The sequence below is a fragment of the Equus caballus genome, chromosome 18 (assembly GCF_041296265.1).
Source record: "Equus caballus isolate H_3958 breed thoroughbred chromosome 18, TB-T2T, whole genome shotgun sequence".
Classification (NCBI taxonomy): domain Eukaryota; kingdom Metazoa; phylum Chordata; class Mammalia; order Perissodactyla; family Equidae; genus Equus; species Equus caballus.
Window position 1 is genome coordinate 6,642,973 of NC_091701.1, and position 25,072 is coordinate 6,668,044.

Genomic DNA, 25,072 nt, shown 5'->3' on the forward strand with positions numbered 1-25,072 from the left:
ATCACAGCCCTTCTGTGTTCAGTAAATTAAGCCCTGGTCATTCGTTCTCTGGGGAGCAAGGCGCTGAAGCAGTGCTGAGAGGGCAACAGCTACACCGTAGGAAGTGAAACAGTGAGCAAAGGTCGAGAATTCAGACAAAAAGGGAGTGAGAGTAGAAGGTAATGAGGAGAAACACTCCTCGTCTCAATGGATCTTTATATTCTGCCTCCCTCTACATTAGCTTCTCTGATTATTCACAAGTATTTCCATTCAAGTCTATAAAATCTATAAATTTCAAATTTCATACGCAGTGAAAGGAAATTAATGAATCCAAAAAAAGAGTGAATCTAAACTGCTGGTTGCACAAGACTTTAAATATGTTTCCCTGGCAATGCAACCACTTAATCCTTCCACACGTATTTCTCAAGCTTGTAGATGCCATTTTGTCATCACCCCTCCTCCTCATAGATCTTCTGAATTCATCTCTTCAGCTCACTACCACCAAGTTCCTACTGTACAAGGAGTAGTTCTTAATGGATGTAATGTTAAGAGACACGGTCTCCATCTGGAACACGAGGTATATTTGATTTGCTGGCATCCATAATGCTGTGATAGAAGTCACTGCAGGGTAAAGTGGGGACCCACAGAATGGAGAAGTCTATCCCACCTCTAGTCAACTTCACCTGATTTTACCCAGGTAATGATTTTAAGGCTGGGAGGAAGCACTCAAGTAACTTGCCTTGGAACCCAAGCAATCCAACAGCATCTGAAGAGGTGGCCCATCTACTAGGACTTGAAGGAGCCAAATGTTTGATCCTTTCTTCACTGAACTGAGGATGTGACTCAACCTTAAATTTCATTGGAAGCAATGAAATTTAAGGCATTCAGCATTCAACATTTAGCAATCCTTGCTGTTAGGAATCTGAGCAGGGAAGGAAAAATACTTAAAAGAAATTTCAGCTGGGTTGAGAGCAGCTTGATATAGGAATTCTTAAATATAATTGAGCAGCATTTGATGAAGCAGGTAAAATTACAAAAGTCAAAACCAAATTTGTTTTAAATTCAGTCAAAACAAAAATGGGTTTAGAAATGTCCTGGTCATGTTTTCATAATCAATACAGTGAAAAACAAGCATTTTCCCCGAAAGAAAAAGGAAAAGTAGATGTAATGGACATGGGAAGTTAAAATTAAACTATTTTTACAAAAGTAACTTGGTGTAGGAGAGTAAGAGAGATTCTGACCTCAGATATAGCTGAATTCAAATTCGGGATCTGTCACTTAATAGATGTGTGTGACCTTGGGAAAATGATTTAACTTCTTTGTAATCTACATTCCTCAACTTTAAGATGTAAAAATGAGAAAATTATACAGAATTAATAGATTGTTGTGAGGATTAAATAGATATTCAATAAATATAAATTTTCTTTGCTATATTTTTACTAGCTACAAAAGGGTGGGCAGGTGACTGAAACATCAGTGCGGAAATGGGACAATGAAGAAACAGTCTGTATAATTACACATCTCTATCTCCCATACTATCTCTCCCAAAATTTATACTCCACACATTATAGAAACACTGACTAAATTGCAAAGCTGAACATTACATTTCATCCCTTTGTTTAAAGTGGAATGTTCAGAATATAAGGAGGTGATGATGTGACAACATGCTTTATGTTACAAACCTCAGCAATAGCCCTAAAAGTACTGGAACTGGCTATTTTCGAAGTTAAAAACAAGCACAGTCATTAGGGATTCCTAGTTCATATTGAATTTCTCATCCACGTTCTACTCTCTTGAGGGAAATTTTATGCGTCAATTAAGGTGCTTCCTCCACAACTGCAGAAAGATCTTGATTCTCATTACCATTCATCCTTGTCAGCATCACAATTGCAAAAGTGTTGAATGTCTAGGCAACTCTCGTCCAGGCCACAGTCACACTGCTGAACTCCAGGAGGAACACCTCCCCAGTAAGGGTGTCTTTCATTGGACCGCCCAATCCACCAGGTAAACGGTGTTCCATCTGAAAGATAAGACATTTCACAAGTCAGAGCAAGCCTGAATTAGAACAGAGAATGTCACAGAAACTGACATGAAAATGTCTTAAAGAATATATATTATATATATTTTCCCTTCCTCTCCTCTCCTCGCTTCCCTTTCCTCTTTTCTTTCTCTCCTTCTTTTCTTTCTTTGCCTTTCTCTCTGGTTTTATAAATATCTGTATATCTATACATATATGTATCTATAGATATACGTATTTATATACATATATCCATACATATATATCTATGTCTATACATATGCACATGTAAACAACACTTTCGTGGAAAGTATTTATATAGCAGGATACTGATTAATCTCAATGTTCAGAGGCAGGGTCACAAACTGAAATGCTTACCAAATCAGGCAGGTATCACAATTGAGAGAATTGGGCCAGATTTTAGACCAAATAAATTTGATAGATAAAAGATTAATTTCCTTTTGAAACTACCAAACAACAAATAACAGGATGAGGGCCAAGATAAGCCAGGCCTTAGTCCTCAGTTTCTGGTAGACTATAAGGAGGAGTGGACACTAAGGTGAAAGGGAGAGTGTTGGTCTAGAGAAGAGGGTTGTCTTGTCCTACTCCCATTGATTTCCATCATGACAAAGATGAGCCCCAGGGCTACCATATCTTCTGAACTTTTTTTAAGAGAAGTCATAAGTTTCAAATTCAAAGATTTGGAGGAAAAAAATAAAACTGTGAAGGTCAATACTGTTTGGGCCAAAGTTGTCCTTCTGAAGATCATACTTAACTCATACAAAGCTGATTTGCAACCACCAATTTCTGATTTATATATTTGACAGAAAGCTGTTTTTGAGTCTTGTCCATGTCAGTTTCTTTCTTTGCAAAGTTTAGTTTAGTAAAATCTGTTGGAGTTTTCTTTTGTGATTGGGAATATTTCAGTAAATTAGAACCTTTCAAAAAATGAGAATGTATCCAAAACAACAGATATATGTAGAGAGGGAGGTGTTACATGTCATTCGGCTGATTGGGGTTAGGCCTAGGTTCCCTTTAGAAATTCCTGTTTTGTTTCTGTTTGGCCTATGACACTGAATATGTGGTTATTTTTTAAAAAACACATTTAAATATTTATTGGGGACCATTGTTTATGATTTACCATTTTAAAGTAGAATAATAATATTTGTTTGAGGATGAGACTAGGTTGGAAATTTGCCTAGTCAAGATTTAGCTTTGCATGCAACTCTTGATTTGTAAACATATAATTTACAAATTATCCATGCATACAAATAGCAACAATTTTTTCTGAATTGCTTTTGCTGCTGCAGTCTTCATGGAAGTCATTGAGGCAAGTAGAAAGGAAAAAGACAATTTGGAGCTTCCAAGAATCTGTAGGCCATGAAAAGAAGTTAAGGAAGATACTATGAAAAGCAGAAGTATCTTAGCAGGTGCTGATTCAGGGGGAAGACAGCCTGACGGACTATAGTCACCCCAAAATATCACTCTTCACTCTGCCTAAAATGTTTTAGGCCACTTTATTATCTTCTAAGATAGAATTCCAGTTAGAAATGTCTGTTAGCCAGTGTCTTCTTTTTAAAGAATGATTCCAAATGGCATAAATCCATTTTCCCTAGTTACAAAAATCTATAAATCACTGTAACCTAGTTCAAATAAATTGTTTTCCTTCTAAATCCTAGCTCAGATAAGTCATACTCAAGTGGCCTAGAGGGCTGCTGGGTTTATTTAGAGCATAAAACACTTTCAGGACTTGGGCAAGTATAGGTAGATCATCCCAGTGTCTGAGTCCAGGCAACAAATGAGTGAAACACTGTATTTGAATGTTTGCCAATGTTGGCTTTGGGTCCAAGAAATCTCTTTACCTCTCCCTCCCTCTGGCACTGACCAGGTCTCTCCTTCCCTAATCTAAAATATAGAACACATAGTAAAATTCAACCTCTTCATGGATTATTTTTGTTTATAAGCTAAGCCAAGGTTGTGGCCATGTTAATAGCATCATTATCAATGGTATGAGTTCTGAACAAACAATCTGTGCAGAGCTTAGGGTGCATATGTTGCCATATAGTAGTTTCACCGGTTCTTACTTGGTCTCTTAAGCCCCTAGAACCTCCATTAGCAGCCCAAGGCTTTGTTTGCTTTTGAATCCATCAGTGTCTTGTACCACTGAGACTTGCAGTTCCCTCCTCATATCTGGCAATTAGTATAAAGGTTTCAATTTGTTTTAACTGACTGACTGTCAACGGACAAGGAGAAAAGAGGAGAAAGAGAGGAAACACACACACACACACACATATGAAAGCAGGAGGGTTATTGCTAAATTTTCCGCTCAGATCTCCCATCTTTGTGTTTGCTCTCCTGTGGAGTACTAGATAGAGCACAACAAAGGAGGAAACTGAGGACTGAAAAGGGTGAGAGATTTGCTCTAATTCCTGACTCTAATGATGTATCAGGGAGAGAATCTACACCCTAGCTGCAAATTTTGGTCATTGGAGAAATTGGACTTCCTTCTGACAGAAAATTCTCTCAAAAATGAAACAACAAAGCATAATTATAAATGTTTTTTTAAATATATGCATTCAACAAATATTTACTGAGGATCTATAATATTACAGGCACCATTCTAGGCACTTGGGATAAGTCACTTAAATCAAATAAAAACAAATAAACAAAAAATGGCCCCCAAAGCATGCATTGCAATTATAGGAAATAGACAATAATAATAATTAAATGATTTAGTATTTAGAAAGGGCTAAGAGGTATGGAAACCACATAGCAGGATGAGGGTTCCAGTTGCTGCCAAGAGGGGCATGTTGCAATCCTACATAGAATGATCAGAGTAGAACTTGATGAAGCAATAAACTCTGGGAAAAACTTGAAGGCAGGAAGCAAGTTGCACGTGGCTGGCTACTTGGAGAAGAGCGTAGCAGGCAAGGGAAATGGTAGACGTGAAGTTCTAAGAGTAACAAAGGGCCTTTCTTCAGATCTATCTCCAGGTTCTTAAACTGTGATTTTCAAAATTTTGAGAAAGCTCTAGTAGGAATGTTTAACAGAAAAGAAGGGAGCAGAAAACAGGCAAAATAGAACTCATATTAATCAGATTCTTGGTTGGAATGTAAGAATTCTCTCTGATAGTTCCAAGCCAAAAGGTATTTCTTAGGAAGTTACCAGGTTGCCACAGAATTATGATCACAGAAGAAATGGGCTTTAGGCTAATGGGCCGACCATGTTGCAGAACTGGCTTGATGAAACCCTGCCCGGCTCACTGCCCCTGAATGTCAACTGTCAGGAGATCCACTCAGCTGAAGCTGATATGCCGCCAGCATCACAGCCACTTCTCTCTAAGGGTCTCAGGCCAGCAGGCCCTGTTGCCCCAAAGAGAGGTGTTCCTATGGCCCCTGCACCCGCAGAATAGCAGCTCCAAGCAGAGCCTGCTTCCCTGCTGCTCACCTCCCAGTCAGAGCATCACACAGGTGGTCTGATTGAGGAAGCACAAGTCCCTCACCTGTGTCCCCGCTAAGAGGAGATTGGGGATTTGAACCCTGACTTCGCTGCAGAGGCAAGATCCAAGATCCACAGTGTGAATTTTCACCAACACAGAAATGCTACTCAGAAGATGATAGGAGGCATGAACAAGACAAATATCCATCATGGAGCTAAAAAGACACTTACTATCACTTAATGAATCAGTACTTTAAACTTCTTAAATCTCGATTTCTTGTATAAAATGGGGGTATTAATCCAAATATTTACCTCTTTTGAGGTGCTTCTGATAAACCAAGGATTCTGAGATGTGCATATGTGTGTTGGGTGTGGGAGAGACAACAAGTTTCCTTTGATAACCAGGTGATCACACAGAGCAGAATGGGGAAAGGTACCTGCACCCTGGGCCTGTCCACCGTGAAAGGAACACCCATACCCTGCTTTATGCTTCTGGGGCCAAGGCTCTGGGGTTGTAGAGGCTTGCCCCTTGGCAAGGACGCAGGGTTTTCATGCACAGCTCCAGCAGCAGTACATACCACAAGGACTTCCACAAGAGAACCAAGGAGAAGAAGGTAGAGGAACTGGGTCCTCCTGGGAGACCCCACCAGGAGCTCAGCAGTAGCCACTGACGCCTCGGGAGGTGGTGAGGTCCTCAGTATGCAAGATATAAAACAGATGACTAAGGAATTGCATTAACTTGCATTACTTCCATGCATTTGGAATTATTATTGTTACATGACCTCATGTATACAAAAAACTCTGGGAAAAAATCAGCTTACATATACGCTAAAAAAAAAGTCCTCTAAGAAAGTATATGGCAGTAAGTGGCCACAGAAGATGATCACTGTCCTTTGTTAACACTAGGTAGACTATCGCGAGACAGGCATCAATCATACTTGCCATGCAGGAGGCTTAAAAATGTGACAATAGAAAACTATTGATATGAGCATGTCCTAGGTTACAGCAGATTCTAAAGTGCTCTGCATGTGTGAACCCATTTAATCATCACAACAACCCTATGAGGTAGGTGTTATTATTATCCTCCACTTTACAGATAAAGAGACTGAGACAGAGAGGGATTAAACACCTGCCTGGAGGCCATACGACTAGAAAGTCCGGAGTCAGGATCTGAATCCAAGCATTCTTACCCAAGAGTCTGTGGGTTACCCGCTGTGTTATGTCACTGTGCTCTGATATGTGGGATAATAATTCATTGTTGAAAACTTAAGGCCTTTCAGCACAATGTGTATGGGCGGTTTAAGTGATAAGAGAGAACTAAAAAAACTATCAGTGATAGATAAAGTCTTACATTCACTAAAATAAAGACGTGATCAATAAACATCTCTAATCTCTCATACATTTACACACAATAATAATGGTGCAATAGAATCTAATGTTAGTACTGCTTGCTGGAGTCTTCCCAGGCTTTCCCCACCCTAAGTTTCACGGAAATAATGGCAAGTGTGTTTGGCTTTGTTGCTGACAACATGCAAACTGAGAGGCACAGTTTATACCTGGACTTCCTTTCAAACGTTCATTGCCTGTCTGAGTTTTTATTCACAGATTTTTATGTTCTTTTCCTAGGACCTGAATTGCTCCCCAAGTTTGGAAATGGCCTTGATATTTAACAAACAAGTTAAAACGGAAAATTGTGCAGGACTATCATTTAACCCAGTTGGCATAGCGGACTAGGCATGAGTATGTGGCCTTAAGTTTGTCCATAATAACTCCTCATCAGACAACTTCCCTGAGCTCATTTCAACACAGTGAGCCGCTCTGCTTCTTAATCAGAACAGGGTGAATTCCAAAGACTTTGCCCCCTTTCTGCAGATCCTGGCTCCACTGTAGAAACTTCTGGTCATGCTTGATCTTCCATTTAGATTGCCAGCCCACAGTTTCCTATTTTTCTAATTATCTTCAAGAAGATAATGCAACATAAATTTGGAAAAGAATTCTCACAATTGAGACGAAGGAAGATGGAAATTAAACTGCATATTGTAGAATATCTTATAAAAGGAATTCAAGTTTGGGGAGGAAGTGTGTCTGTGTGCACGTGTGTGTGTGTTTATGCACACATGCACACCTGTGTGTGTGTGGTGAGAAAGAGACAGAGAAAGAAGTGGGAGGAGGAGGAAGAAGAGCCATATCTTCATCCTCACTTTTGGCCTCAGAAATTTGGGTCCATATCAACTCCTTTATGAATAGTTTCAGAAAAGTATTATATCTGAATTTAAGCATTACATAAGGTCAAATCTAGAAGCTTTGCAAATGAATGCATAAGCATACCATTCTGCTCCTAAGGTTTCCTCAAGTGGAACATTTATATGATAAATACAGGGAAATGGTTCAAGGAGAGAAAAATCACGATAAATTTTATTTAGCAACTAAGCATAAACCCCACCTGTACATGCTTAGTTCAAATTATGATTTTCCTAATGTAAGAAATTTAGGAGAAATCGTGAAGCTGGTTAGTTGCATGATTTTATAGCTTAACTAATATAAGCTGTTGAACATAATGCAAACTGGAGACCCCACTTTAATTCTACAATTGTTTAAGTTAAAGTCTTGACAATCTGGGAAACAGTAGGCACGTCAACCTCCCAGTGACAACTACAGCTATAGCCAAAAATAATTTGGCCTCTTCTCGCTGCTTGAACAGTCCAAGAACAACTCCAAACAGTTCTGCAAACATATAAAGATAGTGCTACATGTGGAGCTGTTGTTGTCATTGTTGCTATTGTCTTTATTTTATTTCTAAGTTTTGAAGTAGTATGCTCATAGCATGGATTCTGGTAAACTCAATATGCCAACAGGAAGAGTTTACCTCATTTCTTTTATAACTTCAAAAATGTCTACACTGATCAGCAAATATATGTTACAGTGGGTTCCTGGGAGGAGTAGACATCCAGAGATCCAACTCTGTTGATGTTAGACTTGATTTCACTCTTTACTTTGTCCCGTTGAAAGAGGACAGAAATGACAATCAGGTCAGTTCAAAGTCCAGCCCTTAGAGGCCTGCATGTTTCCACTTGCTTCTAGGGAACTTCTCTGACGTGACCATGAGACCGTGCCTCCAGATGGTCACAGCCTCTCCAGCCTGAGCCCCAGAACGTGAGCCAGGAAGCACAGTCATCCCACCTCGTGCACAGACATGCAAGCATGAGAATAAGTACTGAATACCGTATGCTGCTGAGCTTCGGCAACGGACTCTATAGCATTATTGTGACAATAACTGATAAAATTCAAATTAGATATCAACCACATAAAATAAAATTCTGTAGAGATTATAAGTAAGTAAATGGAACGATCAATGATGGCCCTGCTTTCAAGACATTTGCAATTTGGTTAGAAACATAAATAGACACATATGTGCATGAGGAGAATAAAGAGAAATATCAATTCTGTTTGGGCCCAATTCATTATTTATTTTCTGGTCCATAATGGCAGCAGTCATAACAGCACTTTAGCCGTCACTCATGAAGTCACTCCTAGCACCCTTCTCCAGCTGCCTTTCTTTCCTCCCATAGTCCTCACTTGAACCCAATCTCAGTTCACTGAGTCTATCCCAACTCAACTCCAATCATTGGCAGTGTAATCTTGACTCTATTGCCTATCTTCACCCCCTTCAAAAACGGTGCTTGGATCTTCCTTCAATTAGATAGCAGTTTTCCCCAGGGTCATAGTATTGGCTCATCTCTTCTAGGCTCAATGCCTCCCATCCTCTGCATGGAACTTTAGAGAAACTATTCCTATGGCTGATCGCTTGACTGTCACCTATCACAGCTTCCACCCATAGGGTGATGAAGAATTCAAGTATGTTTACATGTATACTTTATATATATATGATTTATAAAACAATGAAATTAAATATGATATAAATTACTTTATGCATGTGTGCATATATACACATACACACACATTCCATTCAATTATGTCTTAAGCCTATGCGGTGTGAAGGTCATGGTGTGATACACAGTGATATAAATTTTAATGGATTATGACTGCCCCAAAGGAGCTCATAACATTTAGGGAGAGAAGGACATGTACACAGATAAGAGAAATGCAAGTCAGAATGAGATTAGGGCCAAAATGAGCAGTTAGTAAAATGCTAGGGAAGCCCAGAATAAGAAACTGTGAATTTTGTCCAGAAGTCCTAAGAAAGGCTTCCTGGAAATGGTTTCATTTCATGGAAATGGTGGCATTTGACCTGAGGCTTGGTGATGAGGAGGACTTCAGTAAACAGTGCTACCAGGGAAGAGTTTTTGCGGTTAAGAGGCACAAGGGAAAGGGAATCCTCAGTGTCGTTAGGGAGCAACTGTTAGATTTCTGCACATAAGAAAGCTACGTTAGTTCACTGACTGTAGTTAAGCATTGTGGGATTAAAAAATAAGAGAAGAGAAAGATGCCGCCAAAATTGTAAGGCCACATAATTAAGGAGGATTGCACTGAAATGTTTCACTTTCTGATGAAAATACAAATCATCAAATCACTGATTTAGGAAAGAAGATTCTGGCAACCAAAGAAAGTATTTATATTCTCTTTCTTTCTAAGTAGAATACCATTTCTGAGGAAACGTTTAGTAAGAAATAAAAACAGCCTCATCCATATCAGAAAATAATGGTAGACATTCATCAAAGTCAATCTGAGTCTTGCTGCTTGTTGGCTGGGATCGTTAAATCAGAACATATGTCTAATAGTGTGATTAAGACCTAGTCAGTGACATTAGGAATTAACATTTTTATAATGTTGTTCAATATTTTCTTCTCTCTGCCTATTTAATTGAAGTGAGTCCAAAAGTGGAGGGGGGACAGAAAAGATTAATGATACCACCTTTCAAAACAAATGGCAAAAGTCATTTTGATGGGGTCATTTAAAGCCGGACTAGACAAACCTCTCTATAGTGTATCACAGGGATCCTTCATGGGCAGACCAAGAGGTGGACAAAATGATTAAGTTAAATGATTCTATTTGCATTATGTTTTTGTGGGAGAATATAATAACACTTTGCATGTTGATAATATATTTTATTTGAAGAGCTGTAAGGAAGAACCTTAGCAAGGTTAAACGACTTGTTCAAAGTCACATGGCAACTGAGGACAAAGCTGGCCTTGAGACCATGGGTCCCTAAGGCCCATCACTGCATGGTTCATATCCTGAACACCCACCTTTGCAAAGACTCACACATCTTTTTACTTTTTAATGTGCTAAAAACATATGGACATAATGTGAGCCTTGTAGGTGAACATGCCCCATTATTATAAATTTATGGGAATTGATAATAATAAAGGGACAGCATAGCATTGGAATAAGATCTTTAGTTTAACACACAATTTCTCTGATATGACAAACTTGGAAGCAGTAGTTTCCAGATGTGGTGTGACAAGAGTACAGGAGGACTCTCAAATCCACATCAAATTGTAATGTGAGAAGAAGGTGACATTCATTGTGTTAAGCCACAGAGACTTGGGGTGGGACATATTTATTAATAGCATAGTTTAACCTATACTCATTAATATATAAAAAATTAATGAATGTGAAACTGAGTTAGAAAAGCAAAATACCTAATGTCTACACACAGTCATAGAAATTGAGAATTACAATAAATCTCGGTACTAAAGCTAAAGTGCATATTTATACTAGTAATCCTAATAAAAAAATACAGCATTTACTGAGCATTTAAAATATTTCAGGCAGCTTTATGCACTTTTTATATCCTAGTTCATTCAGTCTCCACAACAACCCTATGAGATAAAGACTTTCATCCCATTTTACAGATGAGGAAACAAAGGTATTAACTAGAAGATAGATTACTTCTCTAAGGTAATTCAGCTAGCTAATGACAGGACCAAGCCAAAGCCAAGGTGATCCCTTGCAGGTGATAACAACAGACTCAAAAATAAAATCATTGCCTCCACTATTGTTCCATCCCCCAAAAGTTATTCTTACAGCAGCCAACAGGACTTTTAAAGTCTATATTAGACGATTTATCTCTCTGATTAAAACCCTCCTGTAGTACTCCATCACAAGTAAAATCCAAACTTCTCACCATTGCCCCTAATGGCCCACATCTGTTTCGTGCAGCTTCTTAACCTTATTTCCTTCCACACTCAGCCCATCACTGCCCTCCAGGTGCACTGACCTTCCACAGGCCCTCGCACCAGCTCTTCTGTTTTTGCTGCTCTCTCTGCCTGGATTCCTCTCCTCATGGGTTTTTATCGTGGCTGACGGTGTTGCCTCATTGGATCCTGAAGTGAAATCTCACCTCTTCCCTGTTGGTCCTATTTAAAGTACTCCAAAATCACCCCATTATTTTCCTAGGAGTACTTACTACCCAAAGTATGAAACCATACTTTTATTTGTTTTTCTTTGTTTAACATGTTCTTCACATGCACCCTCGTTAGAATGAGAGCAAAGGCTTATTAAGTCTTGTTCATGGCTCTATCACCAACATATAGAAAGTGCCTGGTTTGTGCTAGCAACTGAATGTCTATTTGCTGAATAAACAAATGACTAGATGCCAAGAAAAAGAAACATCAGCACAGAAGGACTTTCCACAGATTACATTAAAAAATAACTTGTTTCAGGAACATTTATGATTATGATGCCTTTAGTCTCTGTATAGGTATATTCATCTTTGGTATCTTACATCATCATTGAAGACATCAAGGATTTTTGTCATTTTAGTGATAAGCCCATAGAATGTCGCCTATCAAGCATTTGAATAAATACTTACTATAAGTGTGGCATAGAATGAGATCACCATACATAAAGATGCTCACGTACAAATTCATTTGTGTATTTATTAAAACAACTTAAAACATCTACAATGAACGAGACACTTGCCTCCTTAGAGTGTAAAAATACAAAATAAATATTAGCTCTACCATTAGGACTCTCACAGTGTAGTAGATAAGAAAAAAAGATTGTTAAACATTACTTTTAATGCAAGTTAGAATGAAATAAATTTGAAGTAGAATTTCAAGCAACATGGAAAGTCAAGAGGAAAAAGTCTAATGTTTAGTAGAGAGTACAATTCCAGGGGAAAACTCTAAAGTCATTTCTATTTTGAATATATCTGTCATTTCTGTTTTCCAGACAGTGAAATAAAATTGTATTTCATACCATTAGCTTTCGGAACAAGGTTGACATAATTTATGTCATTCAACCCTCCCAACCACTGTGATGATTTTTATTTTCATTTTATAGATAAATTGAAGCTAATAAAGGATTAGTAAATTTCCAAAACCTATACAGATCAGAAGACTGGAATTTAGATCTTATGGCTCCAAACCCCAATAAAATTTTTGCTATAGCATATGAAATCTAGTTCTATGACAGACAGAAATAGGAGAGTATCATAAGTCCTCATGGCAATTGATCTTGAGTCAAATTACAAGAGTATCCATAATTATTTTATTGGTAAAACTCCAAGGCTTGATTGAGTACGTATCCTCAACTCTCTTTGGAATATTCCCAACTATATTGTCTCCCCAACTATATTGGTCTATCAATTGATTTATGTAACAAGCAAACCAACAAAAAACAAGAAATAAATGTTCTAGTAAGTCCTATTGTTTCTAAGAGGCCAATCTGCCTAAACCCCTATAACTTTGCTCAACAGCCAACTAAAGGAGAGAGGCTAATCATTTAATCAAAAACCAATGGAAATTTCTCGGTAGAAATCTTAGATGAGTGTTTCTCAAAATGTAGCTTCTGCCACACTTGAATCAGAACGACCCAGTGTACTTGCAAGAACACAGATTCAGGAAGCCTTTTCCCAGACATTCAGGGAGTGGAGTCCAAGATTCTCCATTTCTATCATACACATCAAGTGACGATAAAATTTTACACACTAAAATTTTAGAATCACTCATTAGAATGTTTGAACCTTAGTCAAAATGTTCAAACATCCCGCTTTTCATTTTTGAAGAATTCCTAAGTTTACTAAGTACTAATGAGCTACTTAGTATTAATTCAATTACCAAAACATATGCATTGGTTATACTAGTTCCAACTAAAGAAATATAAAATGATAGGAGAAGATGAATAAAATACATAGTAAAAATAAAGTTTAACTCGTAACTGAGGAAAAGGTCACTGAAATATATATTAACTGATTCCTTCTCTTGTGTTGGGGCCCATCCAGTTAGTATGCATTTGACGCTGCCAATCATCGCATGAATTGCCTAGAAGATCCTCCAGAGAATCATCTCCCACAATTATCCATCCTCTCCACTGCAGTTTATTTTCTTTAGCAAACTCTGTTCCACACTTTGGAAAGACTAGGGAGGTCCAGTTTAAGTTCTCTTAATTTTCTTTCACTCTATTTAAAAAAAAAAAAACCCAGAAGTTGCTACACCTACTCTCTGTGTCAATGGCTTTCCCGTGCTCACTCTTCATTTGTGTCAATGAGAAGATGATGAAGTCGTTCCATCATCTACTCGGTTCCCCTATCTGTCTACTCATTAGCCCATCCGCTCATCCATCTACTTGGCTGTTTCTACCAGCCTCCTCCCACCTCACAACCTTCTAGTGGGCCTGGTCCTTGAAGATATGGGATATTTTTCTTCGTCCTTTTTTATAGATATCCCATCTATTACTTATACAAAAATGCCTAAAAAACCTAGATTTCCCCACCCTGCATGCTTTCCTGAGTTTTTTGGTGGACATAACTGTTCCATCAGTATTTTCTTACTTCCTCACAACACCTGAAGAATATTTACTACTCATTATTTGATATGTATGTATATAAAATGTACACACAGAGGTATTCACACCTACATAGTCCCCAATAGGTCCCAATCATTTATTAAATCAGGCACTCAATAAATCAATAATTGTGTGTTAAATAAAGTCAGAAAGGAGTGAATGTTGCATTGCTAATCAAAACGCCATTGTGATCATTCATGTTAATAGATCCACCTCTAAGTCATCATTACCATTTATCAAGACAACAACTAAACCACAATGGTTTATAGCTGAGTCTCTCAACCATATTATAAATTTCTCCTGATGATTGCATATTTTGTGGGACTTTTTGTGTTGAAAAACATGTAAGAGAGGGTGAGAATGCTTATGTAAGGCACTCAATATTTCCTATAGTTGGATCAACTAATTCGGGTTCACCATAAATTGCAGAAAGTTAGAAATAAACACACACATGCTTCCATGCCCTTTCTTGACTGAGTGCTCTTTTTAATTTCTCCTTTCCTCCTCTCTCTGGTTCTCCTTTTTTTGTTCATTCTCTCACTCTCTCATTCTCCCTCCTCCCTCTCCCTTTTCATCTTCCCTCTTTCCTTTCTTCTTCTTCCTTATGTCCCTCCTTCTCTTCTCAAAATAGTTTTTACTTCTCTTGTTCCTTCTTCTCTCCTCCATCCCTTTTTATTTTTGAGGAAGACTAGCCCTGAGCTAACATCTGCTGCCAATCCACCTCTTTTTGCTGAGGAAGAATGGCCCTGAGCTAACATCTGTGCCCATCTTCCTCTGCTTTATATGTGGGACGCCTCCCACAGCATGGCTTGATAAGTGGTGTGTAGGTCTGCACCTGGGTAACTGGTGAATCCCCGGGCAGCAAAGCAGAGTGTGTGAACTTAACTGCTACGCCACTGGGCCAGCCCCTCCACCCCTTTTTTTGATCCACCTCCAGCAATAACTCTTAATTTTTTCTCTGTTAAACACATAAACATGATCACAGATGAAAGAAGAATTGACCACAATTTTACCTACAATATTCTATCGCTGATGCTTAATAAACATTATCTAGTTATAGATAAAAAACAAGAAAGAAAGGAAAGAAAAAAGAGAGACCTAGCAGGAACTCTTTATGTAAATACTTACATGAATCAGGTTTTTCTTCAAAGTACTTATAATAGGTGAGCAAATTCATCAAACAGAGCGTGAAGAAGACAAAGTGAGTTAGCTTTTCATAGCACTAATGAACAAACAAAAACCTCCTATTCATTTATTTCCATACTTGAAGCCTAACTGATGGCTGTAGGTCTAATATTCATTAGAGGTCTGAACAAGGCAGAGACAGAAAGTTGATGGCGCCCACAGATCACACCCATTAGGAAATGCTTGAAACGGCGCAAGGCAGCAACATAAGAAGAGTGGGCACAGAGCAGCTCTTGTGATGAATAAAATATGAAGAACTTTGCAATTACACAGACCAAAGAGAAGTGGCCAGAGGATCATCAGCATAATGATAGTAATAAAAATAGGATTTCATGCCTGTATCTCCTATTTCACATCCCCAAATCTGAATAATATTTATGAACCACTCTCCTGTTTGTGGTTATTTGCAGGGTACATAACAAAAAATAAAACAAGGCTATGAGTTTCCTGCCTTCAAGGATTTTCTGTTCCAAGATAGCCCACAAAGGTCATTTAATTATTCTGAAAGATATTCTACAATCAGAAAATATATGAAAGTGGGAATTTTGGTTTCGGACCAGGAATGCACCATTTAAAAGAGTACTTTATATGTTTTAAAAATTAGATAAAATGACCAGTTGAAATGGCTGATTGACCATGTATGTTAATACAAAGTAATTTTCTAAATAAAACAGTGGAAACATTGGCTAGTGTTTACTCAGGACTTACAAAGGACTAGTTGCTATGTTTCCACATTATAAAAGGTGGAAAGCAAGAAATGAGGTTACAAGAGATTTCAGCAATCTACTTAAGGGCAGGGATGGTTGCAATCATTATACAGCAGCATATTTTAGACACTCAGTAATTCTTTAAACAACAATTGAATAAACAAATAAATATATGTGTGTATGTTTAAATATGCATGGCTGTGTACACAGGCATATGTCTAGTGCAGGTGTTAGACACTCAGCGGTTCTTTAAATAGCAAGTGAATGAATATATACATATATGTTTGTAGATAAATACGTCTACATATTCACACAAAGTGTAGTGCACAGCACAAAACACTATCCTTTTTGCAAGGTATCTCAGCACAAACAATCTTAACAATTATTACAATATAATTCCCCAAAAGATGAATTATTTCACCTAAGATTTGAGACAGGACCATTATCAAGAAATTTGTAGCTATATTGCTCAGATTTCTATTTATCAGTTTATCTGTTTATCAGATAACATGATGCAGGACTTCATCCTCCAAGAGGGCATGTTGTTGCTATCACATGATTGGAACATAACATGATATACTACATCTAGCGCTCAACTCCAGTGCTGGCAAACCTATGCCTTGTCTCCCATCAGGATACGCCATTAACAGAGGCTGCCTTCTAGGATCTCAGTCAATAGGAGCAAGTCAATTAAGGGGCCTTTCAGTTCACAGAGACAGTTAATGCATTGTTGGCTGCACTTAGAAGCCTAGAATGAAATTAGTGAAATGAGTGCATTACCAAAAGGAAAAACATACTTTTCTTTTGTTAACAGGTTTCTAGGACAGTGCAATTCAAGCGAGATCTAAGATCTAGACTCATTTCTGTTTATACAGAAAATCTCTCAAAAGAGAGGGTATTATGGTATCCTTATTTCCAGTTATTCTAGAATTGTAAATAACTACTATCATTAAATGTTACTTGCCATACATAATAAGTTGTGCCATTATTTTATGTACCACTAAGAAAGAAAACAGCTACCAGTTCAACTAAAATATGTCATTGATTATAAGATTCATTCCAATTTCAAAGATATTGAAAATGAAAAAAGAAAATTGGTTCCAACTACGTTTACATATAGTCAAGCTTCCCATGACTCATTCCATCTGCAATTAATGATCTTTTTTATCTAGTCAGGAAAATTGCTTAGTATTGGTTTTTTTGTTTGTTGTATATATAACCAGGATAAAGAATAATCTCCACCACAGAAAACAATAACACAACTCCATCAAGATTCTCATAGCTTTCTCATGAACAATAACTACTCTTTAGCTTATATTAGACATTTAATATAAGTATTTTATTAAAATGCTGGGAAACTAGAGTTTTCAAATAAGAAATGAGTATACATGTGGTAATTTTAAAAGAGGGCCCCAAATTCTCTGATACTCCCCCTTTATAAAATATAAGTGGGCTGGTGACTGCTTCAGCCAATAGAGCAGGATGGAAGTGATACTACAAGACTTGTCAGGTAAGGTCATAAACGGCCACCTCCAGTAGTTCCTGGATTATGATTTCATGACAGCCCCTTACTGATTACATCCTGGGAGCCTGAAATGGTCTCCTCCTGTATTTCAGCCAAAGAAGTGAGGAGGCCTATCCCGGAATCTAAGGATGCTTTTTCTATTTGGAGTCTGACACAGGATAACAGAAAATAGCTTACCTTACAAATTGGATTATAAATTATCATTTAGTTTAGCTTAAAAATTGGATTACATACAAAAAATCATTAAACTCTCTTTGTATGGAGTTACCAGACTTCAGAAAAGATTATTCTGAAGATTCAAAGGGACTTAGAATTATCCTAAGGTTTCTACTGCAGTATTTCTGTGCCCCAAATTTTACTACAAATGTTGCCTTTTCCATCAAGCTTTCTTTGATCAGTTCACCTATAGACAGCTACCACTCATTTGGAGCTTTTGTGGGAAAAAAATTATGTACATAATAGAATCCTGTGTTCTAAAGATATTTTAAGTTCCTTGAGGGAAGGAATAATACTATTTGTATCTATTCATTTTTTTTTATTTCAGATGGTTTACAAAAAGATCATGATCAATGAAACCATGGTAAAGTATAGACTAGGATTGTTGTAATAAGAACAGAAAATGAAATTATGGAAATAAATTATTTTTTAAAAAATTCATTTTTGTAGTAAAAGATAAAAGAATACCATCGGTTATACATTTCTTACAAAAGGAAGGAATCACCAATCCTTGAGGGAGGTAAAGGATTTTTCGAACATTGAGTTTGGAAAGAAAGTTTCCATATGACATCCTTTATAGGTGGACACAAAGAAATTTACTGAAAAATGTCCTCAATAGCATGCTCACCACAAATGCAATACATTGAATTTTACATGTAAGAATTTCTTGGGGGACTTTATATGGAGGAGTTTCTTGGAGGTCTTTCAGAAAAAGCTAAGGGACTGATGTTGGTAAGGGAATATGATACAGTCAAGGATTAGCCTTCAAATAACTGGCTTGATCTAAAGCGTGAAATTAAGGAACAGATTGACTGCATGTCCTTTCTATGACCCTCTCCTCTCCCAGTACTACTTTTGTGAGCTGGCCTTTGGGTCAGTGCTTGATAGAAGACACTTTGAGAATAAGGTCTCTGATAAGGGTCTATGATCCGTGATGCTGCTTTAAATTAGGCCCAAATGCTTTAGAGAGCAGATGAGACAATGAAGCCTCCATCCATCCTGTGTGTTCAAGCTGGGGAAGGGAGGGAGGGAGAAAGTTGGACTCTTAGTGATATCTCCATATCCTACATCCCCACTCACATTACTGTTCACGTCATTTGAGCATACTAGGCTCTCAGAAAACATTGCTAGCTGATTGATGACATTATTTTTAGCTCCTTGTACCTGTTATGGGCTGAATTGTTTTCCCCCAAAATTTATATGTTGAAGTGCCAACGTGAAATACCTCAGAATGTCTTCATACTTTGAGTAAGGTCTTTTAAAGAAGTGAATATGTTAAAATGAGGCTGTTAGGATGGGGCTCTAGTCCAATATGATAGTGTCCTTATAAGCTCTCTTTCTCCAAAGAGACATCAGGCAAGCACAGATGAAAGTTTATATGAGGACACAGTAAGAACGCGGCCATCTGAAAGTCAAGGAGAGGCCTCAGAATGAAAAACCTACCCTGCTTACACCTTAGTCTTGGACTTCTAAGTCTTGAGAATTGTGAGAGAGTAAGTTTCTGTTTTTAAGCCTCAATCTGTGGCATTTGTCATAGCAGCCACAGCAAACGAGATCAGTACCACTTACTATTCTCTCTGATTTCTGAATCTTAAAATCCCTAACACATTGAAGGAAGACTCTCATGGGCCTTAATTATTAAAGGGGATGATAGTATGCATGCGAGGAAATAGGGCAGGACAAACTTTGTTTGCCAGTTTGTTTTTAAAAGCTTTTAACTTTGATGTCTTCTGTGACGTTTGTTTTTGTTTGGTTTGTCTGTTTTCAGCACTCTTCATTTGATTCTTACAGATAAAGTGGAAATCTTTCTGGCTATTCTGAGTGCTGAGATCCACCTACCACCCAGTGTGAAGAGAGTGGGCAGGGGCAAAAATGTGCCTAGAATACACTCTCTTCTCTCGTCTCTTTAACTGGACTGGCCATTTTCACACCTCAGGAGGTATGTCAGCCTTGGGAAAAGATGGAAACAGAAGCAGATAAATGTTCCAAAATGTGGAACAGCATTATTTAGGTTGGTAGTGAAGAATGCAATTTTTGCCACCTTAAGACATACCCAAGAAAAAAAAAATTAAAGGATCAGAAATTACATTCCCAATATGATGTGGTAAAATGTAGACCTACCATTAGCCTTCAAAAAACTTTAGCATTCTATTTTCATAGCTAAAGGGATATAGGCACAAAATGATATATTTTATCATTTTGGAAAATAAAATAAAGCAAATATATTTTGCTACAGAAAATTGATTTAAGATTGACATTTTAACTTCTGAATATTGTTGTGTTTTGTATTTTCAAGGTTCCCAGCAAGGCTTGTTCAGGGAAAATGAAATTTCTGGCTCTACTTTTTCTCTCTCCATGTGCCATGATCTGATCTGTATTAAAAGGACTTCTAAAAGAAATAGAGTCATCTGAAAGTTTAAAATAAATTTTAAAAATTCATTTTCTGAGTCATTTAAGAACTTGGAACTGAAAAAAAAAAAAAGTTGTTTCCTGAAATACCTTCAGCTGCTAAGTTATTTCTGCTTTCATCAGTCGTACACTCTAAACTCATCAGAGCAGAATGGGAACTGGGAGAAACAACCAGATGCGACTTCAGCTTTGACTGGGGAAATGGGAACACATGTTTTCAGAAAATATTCAAAGGAGGAAACCACTAGGTTTTTCAACAGCTTTAGTGACAATATTTAGCAGTTAAAATGCTTCAGATACACACTCTGAAAACAACTAATCGATTAGTCAACACAAGACATCCAGGCAACACCAAGTCCCTTCTCACAGATGAAGGAATCAAAGCCCAGTTTGGTGTACTGGTCTCAAGGTGTGGGGTCAACACAGCATTCTAGAAACTTTGGGATCACGGAGGGACAGAGGCAACACTAGATTCACAGATAATTCAAAACTGTCTGAACTAAGAGCCTCACTCCTATCTCACCCCTACTGGCAGATTTGGCTATCTATAATTCCCAATTCATCCCTGAGAGAATCTGACTCATCTAAGAATTCACCCTTTCCTTCTTTCTCCATGGCTCTCCCTAAAAAAAATCACCTGTTTCAGGCAAAGAAAACTACAAACAGTTTGCCTCCAAAGTGTGACTACTGGGCCTTTGCTTCAAAGACCAACCTCATTTTTCTCATATGAAGATCTTAGGCATACACTCTCCTAAACTCTTCTCAGAAGGATCAAGCAAGATAAACTTTCTAGAGGAACACTGGGGATATCTTTAAAAGTCCTACACATTCAGTTCTAAAGATATTTTTTAAATTTTTTGATAAAAATGTTCATCATGGTATTATTCAGAGTGAAAAAAAGTGATAAAATTTAATCCTTCAATAGAGGGATGATTAAATAGTCACATATCACATGAGGAACTATTATGCAGCCACTGAAAATCACCTTGTGTAAGAAGTTTTCCAAATTTCTATCCTGAATGGAAATTTGGAAAGAAATCAAAAGTAAACATCATTTTACAATCCATTTTTAATAACCAGATATCAGAACAAATGATATTCTCTCCACTTTCAATCCCATGATGAATTTACTACTTGGTCAGGCCACTCTTTACATGCGTGCTCTATATTTCTTTGTACATTGTATGCACTCAGAGATGGGAACTTTGAGTTTATTCATTTGTCCAACATTTCTTTGTGTTGAGTGCACTATTAAAAACCTTTGTATCCCTTATGAAGCATGCACATTACAGGAACAATAAGGAATTAAACATTTCTTAAACATGTATTATTTGCTAGTAATTGTAAGGAGTGACTTAGATATATCATTCTATTTAATCCTTTTAATATTCTATAAAGGAAGTTTTATTAAACCCGTTTTATAGCTGAAGAGACTGAGACTCAGGGAAGTTAAACAATTTACCCAAGGCACAAGAAGAAGAGCCCGAATTTAAACCTGGCCTTGTCAGAGTCTGCCTACACTCTTATCAATGGCAGGGCTCTGCCTCCCTCCTCCTGGGGGGCACTCAGTAACGTGTTCAGTAAATCCACTGACTTGACCTTCAATGAGTCCATGCCTTTCCTTTAAGTCACTGACCTCATATCACTTCTTCAACGTTTCCAGGGTCCAGCAAATTTATATATTTAGTCCCAAATGAAATAGAATATGAAAACCCATCACATATAAAAGAATTACCCTCAGCACACATAATCACCAGCACTGTTTCAGCAGCAGCAGCAGCAGCATATTTAAAGAATATTGTTGGGTCTTTTATTTGTTTTCCAAGAAATGGACAGTTTGGACTCTTTGCATTTTTCCCTTCCATAGTTAATACCCTGACACACTGACACAATTGGAAAATGCCACACATTTGAAACACATTTCTGTTTCTCTAAACAGAAAAAATCAGGTTCAGGGAAATTCATTGTTGGTGGCCTCTAATGAAAAATGGAGAGTTTGTTGGTTGATTTTTCACTTTTTTTCAAGGTAGATAGGTGGGCTTATGAAGTAAAAGAAGAAAAAGCCATCTTTCTCCATTACCAAACTCAGATAAGGATAGCTTTTTAGACACAGAAGAGGAGCTTAATGAATAATAACAATTTATCTTTGCATTTTTATATTTTTCTAAAGTTTTTATTTTCTACATCTCATCTGGTCAGAATGAGGCAGGTTTGGAAGTTTGGGCAATTTAGGTGAGACCAATTAAACAGCTGTCTCCTTTGCATCTGTTAGTATTGTAATTTATTTGGTCCAAAGATGTGAAACAACTGATGTGGATAGCCTATAACAAGATCATGTGGTTAATGTTGTCACGTACATGTGGACAAATCTACACTCAAACTTTAATCTTGTTTTCAGGAATGGTCAAGCTATTTGGGGATCCCAAGCCACAACGAATGTCTAACTTACTAGGGACGAGTCCATCCTTATTTACTCCTATCAACCTTGCCGTTAACATATTTGTATTTGTATCCATCAAACAGACGAATTTAAACAGGAACAAATCAACCACCTCTGTTGAAGGTAAGAGTAAGCTGTGAAAATTCCCTCCTCCTTTCCCCTAAAGTATCACAGTTCATTTAAGCCAGCATGGCTTACATTGTTGATGTCAGATTTCCAAATATTCTGCAAAGGTTGGCAACTTTGTAAGAGCTGCAACAGAATCAAGCATATTATGTTTTTCAATTATTTAATTTTCAGATTTTTATCACAGGGTTTTATATGACATTGCCTGAATCAGAACTTCTGGGGATAAGGCCTAGAGATCAGCATTTTAGCAAGCACCCCAGGTGATTTTTATACACATGTTGGTTTGAGAGACACTATGTCAAGTCAATGCTTTAGTTTACCATTGTCTGTGTTATCATCTATTTAAACCAATATTTACTGAGTGCCTCTAGGCAGGTGCTACACACAAACGTGCACCATTCAACACTACTTAAGTATCCCCCAAATGTTAAAATGATACAAATTCCACAATTCCATTCTGAAATGAATACCTTTCATAGGGTAGAAATTATGCCAATCTGACAGCATACAGCCTTTGAGCTTCATTATGTCAAATGGAGCATACGCCTCCTCTCCTCCATCCCCTTCGAATCAAGATCATACAGCAAACCAAATTGGATTCTAACCATTTTAATTTTCCACCCTACTCTGGAAATGGCATCATTTGCTATTGTGGTTAAAGGAGATGGTGGTCCTGATTAAAATAATTATATAGTGGGAGCTTGGCCAAATGAAAATAAAGTGCAGGGGATGATCATCAGGAGATTTAGAACCATGTTGAAGAGGATAAGCACCCACGGTATTTAGGCAGGGAGTGATTATGAGTAACACGAAGAAATTAGACAAAGTAACACTTACACTGAATACCACAGAAGTTTTGCCAGACTAGCCCTATTTTAGAGTGGATGATTTCCCAAGAGATGAATATTTATCCACAGGTTGTTGAAAATTGCAAAGAGACTAACAGCCTAATTTTATTTCCTCTCATCCTAACTAGGTACCCTGCCAGAAAAATCTATCAGCTAATCAATACCTATTTACTCTTCATCTAGTAGCTTATTCTAAAAGATGTGTGTGTGTGTTTGTATTTCTATTCACTTAGGCATTCCCAGTGTCTAGCATTTTACAAAAGATCAGGTGTTTGCTGCAGTTTAAGTATGGAAAGAGTACGGGAAATGCAAGATTTTTCATTTCTCTTGAGTTGTTTGTAGCCTAATGTAATTAACAAATAAACACACATTGATAAGATGATAGTCTATGAAAGATACTAGAGTCTATTAAAAATACTAAAGATAAAGAGTTCTTAGGCATTGTATAAGTGATAGCTTCTACTACTACTACTGTTACTCATACATCTAATTTGCCCAGCAATTTCAGAGAGAGAGGGATTCCGTAAGTGAATTTTCCAAACGATAGGTGTGGATTTTTTATTATGTAATTTTAAGAAAAAGTAATTATAGCAATATTTTTATCACAATTTTTAAACTGTCTCAAGCTTTCTTAAATAGAATATGGTCCAAAACATTCAAGGTCATTATTATGATCAAGAACTGTATATTGTAGGGTTTGTGTAAATATTTAGAGCTATTTGAATTTTTAAAATTTTTTAAATCATTATCATTTTAGTGGTGTTCTGATAAGGGGCTTGGCAAGAATATGTGGATAATTTCAAAATAAAGAACTGTCCATTAGGGAGAAAAAAGGAGAGAGTAAACAGAAGAGTGCAGACAGTTTTTTGCAACCTCAATCTGACCTTAAAATGTTAAGAAATAAAAAAGGAATTAAATCAAACTACACCTGAGCTTGAAATTGCAACTCCTCATAGGACTTACATAAACATACATCTCAACTGGACTGGTTTTAGATGAGTCATAAACTTATATTTTTGACTGATTCTGGTGTATTTCAATAGGAGGTCATCTTGGGTAGAATTAAGATTATAAAATCTGTATTTTGAGAAGGGGACTTGGAAGTCATTTTACATGTCTTCTTTTATATTCACATGTCCACCTTCCTCTACTGACAAGTAATAGAGACTGGCAGTTGTTCTCATATCCATTTTCCTCTTTCTATGCCAATAGAATGTTTAGGAGAGGATAGTCGCTCAGATAAAGATTGCATTTCCAATGCTTCTTTGCAGCGAGGTAAAGCCATGTGACTATGTTCTGGTGAGTGGTATGTGAATAAATGATACATGTCCTTTAAAGGAAAGGCCCACGCCCTTGCTGCTTCTTACTACAGCCTCTATGGGAACATGGTGGCGAGATATCCAGCACCGTGCATAGAAGTTTAGCTTC

General features: G+C 37.3%; 1 protein-coding gene across 2 annotated transcripts in view; it reads right to left on the minus strand.

Annotated features, from left to right (window-relative positions):
- The window catches only part of CNTNAP5 (contactin associated protein family member 5), a 775,716-nt gene that overhangs the window by 145,825 nt on the left and 604,819 nt on the right, over positions 1-25,072 (minus strand). For both annotated transcript variants that reach the window (XM_014732391.3, XM_070241766.1), the window contains exon 14: positions 1,843-1,999. In XM_014732391.3, coding sequence (XP_014587877.2) covers positions 1,843-1,999 — 157 coding nt within the window. The remainder of the gene's footprint in view (positions 1-1,842; positions 2,000-25,072) is intronic.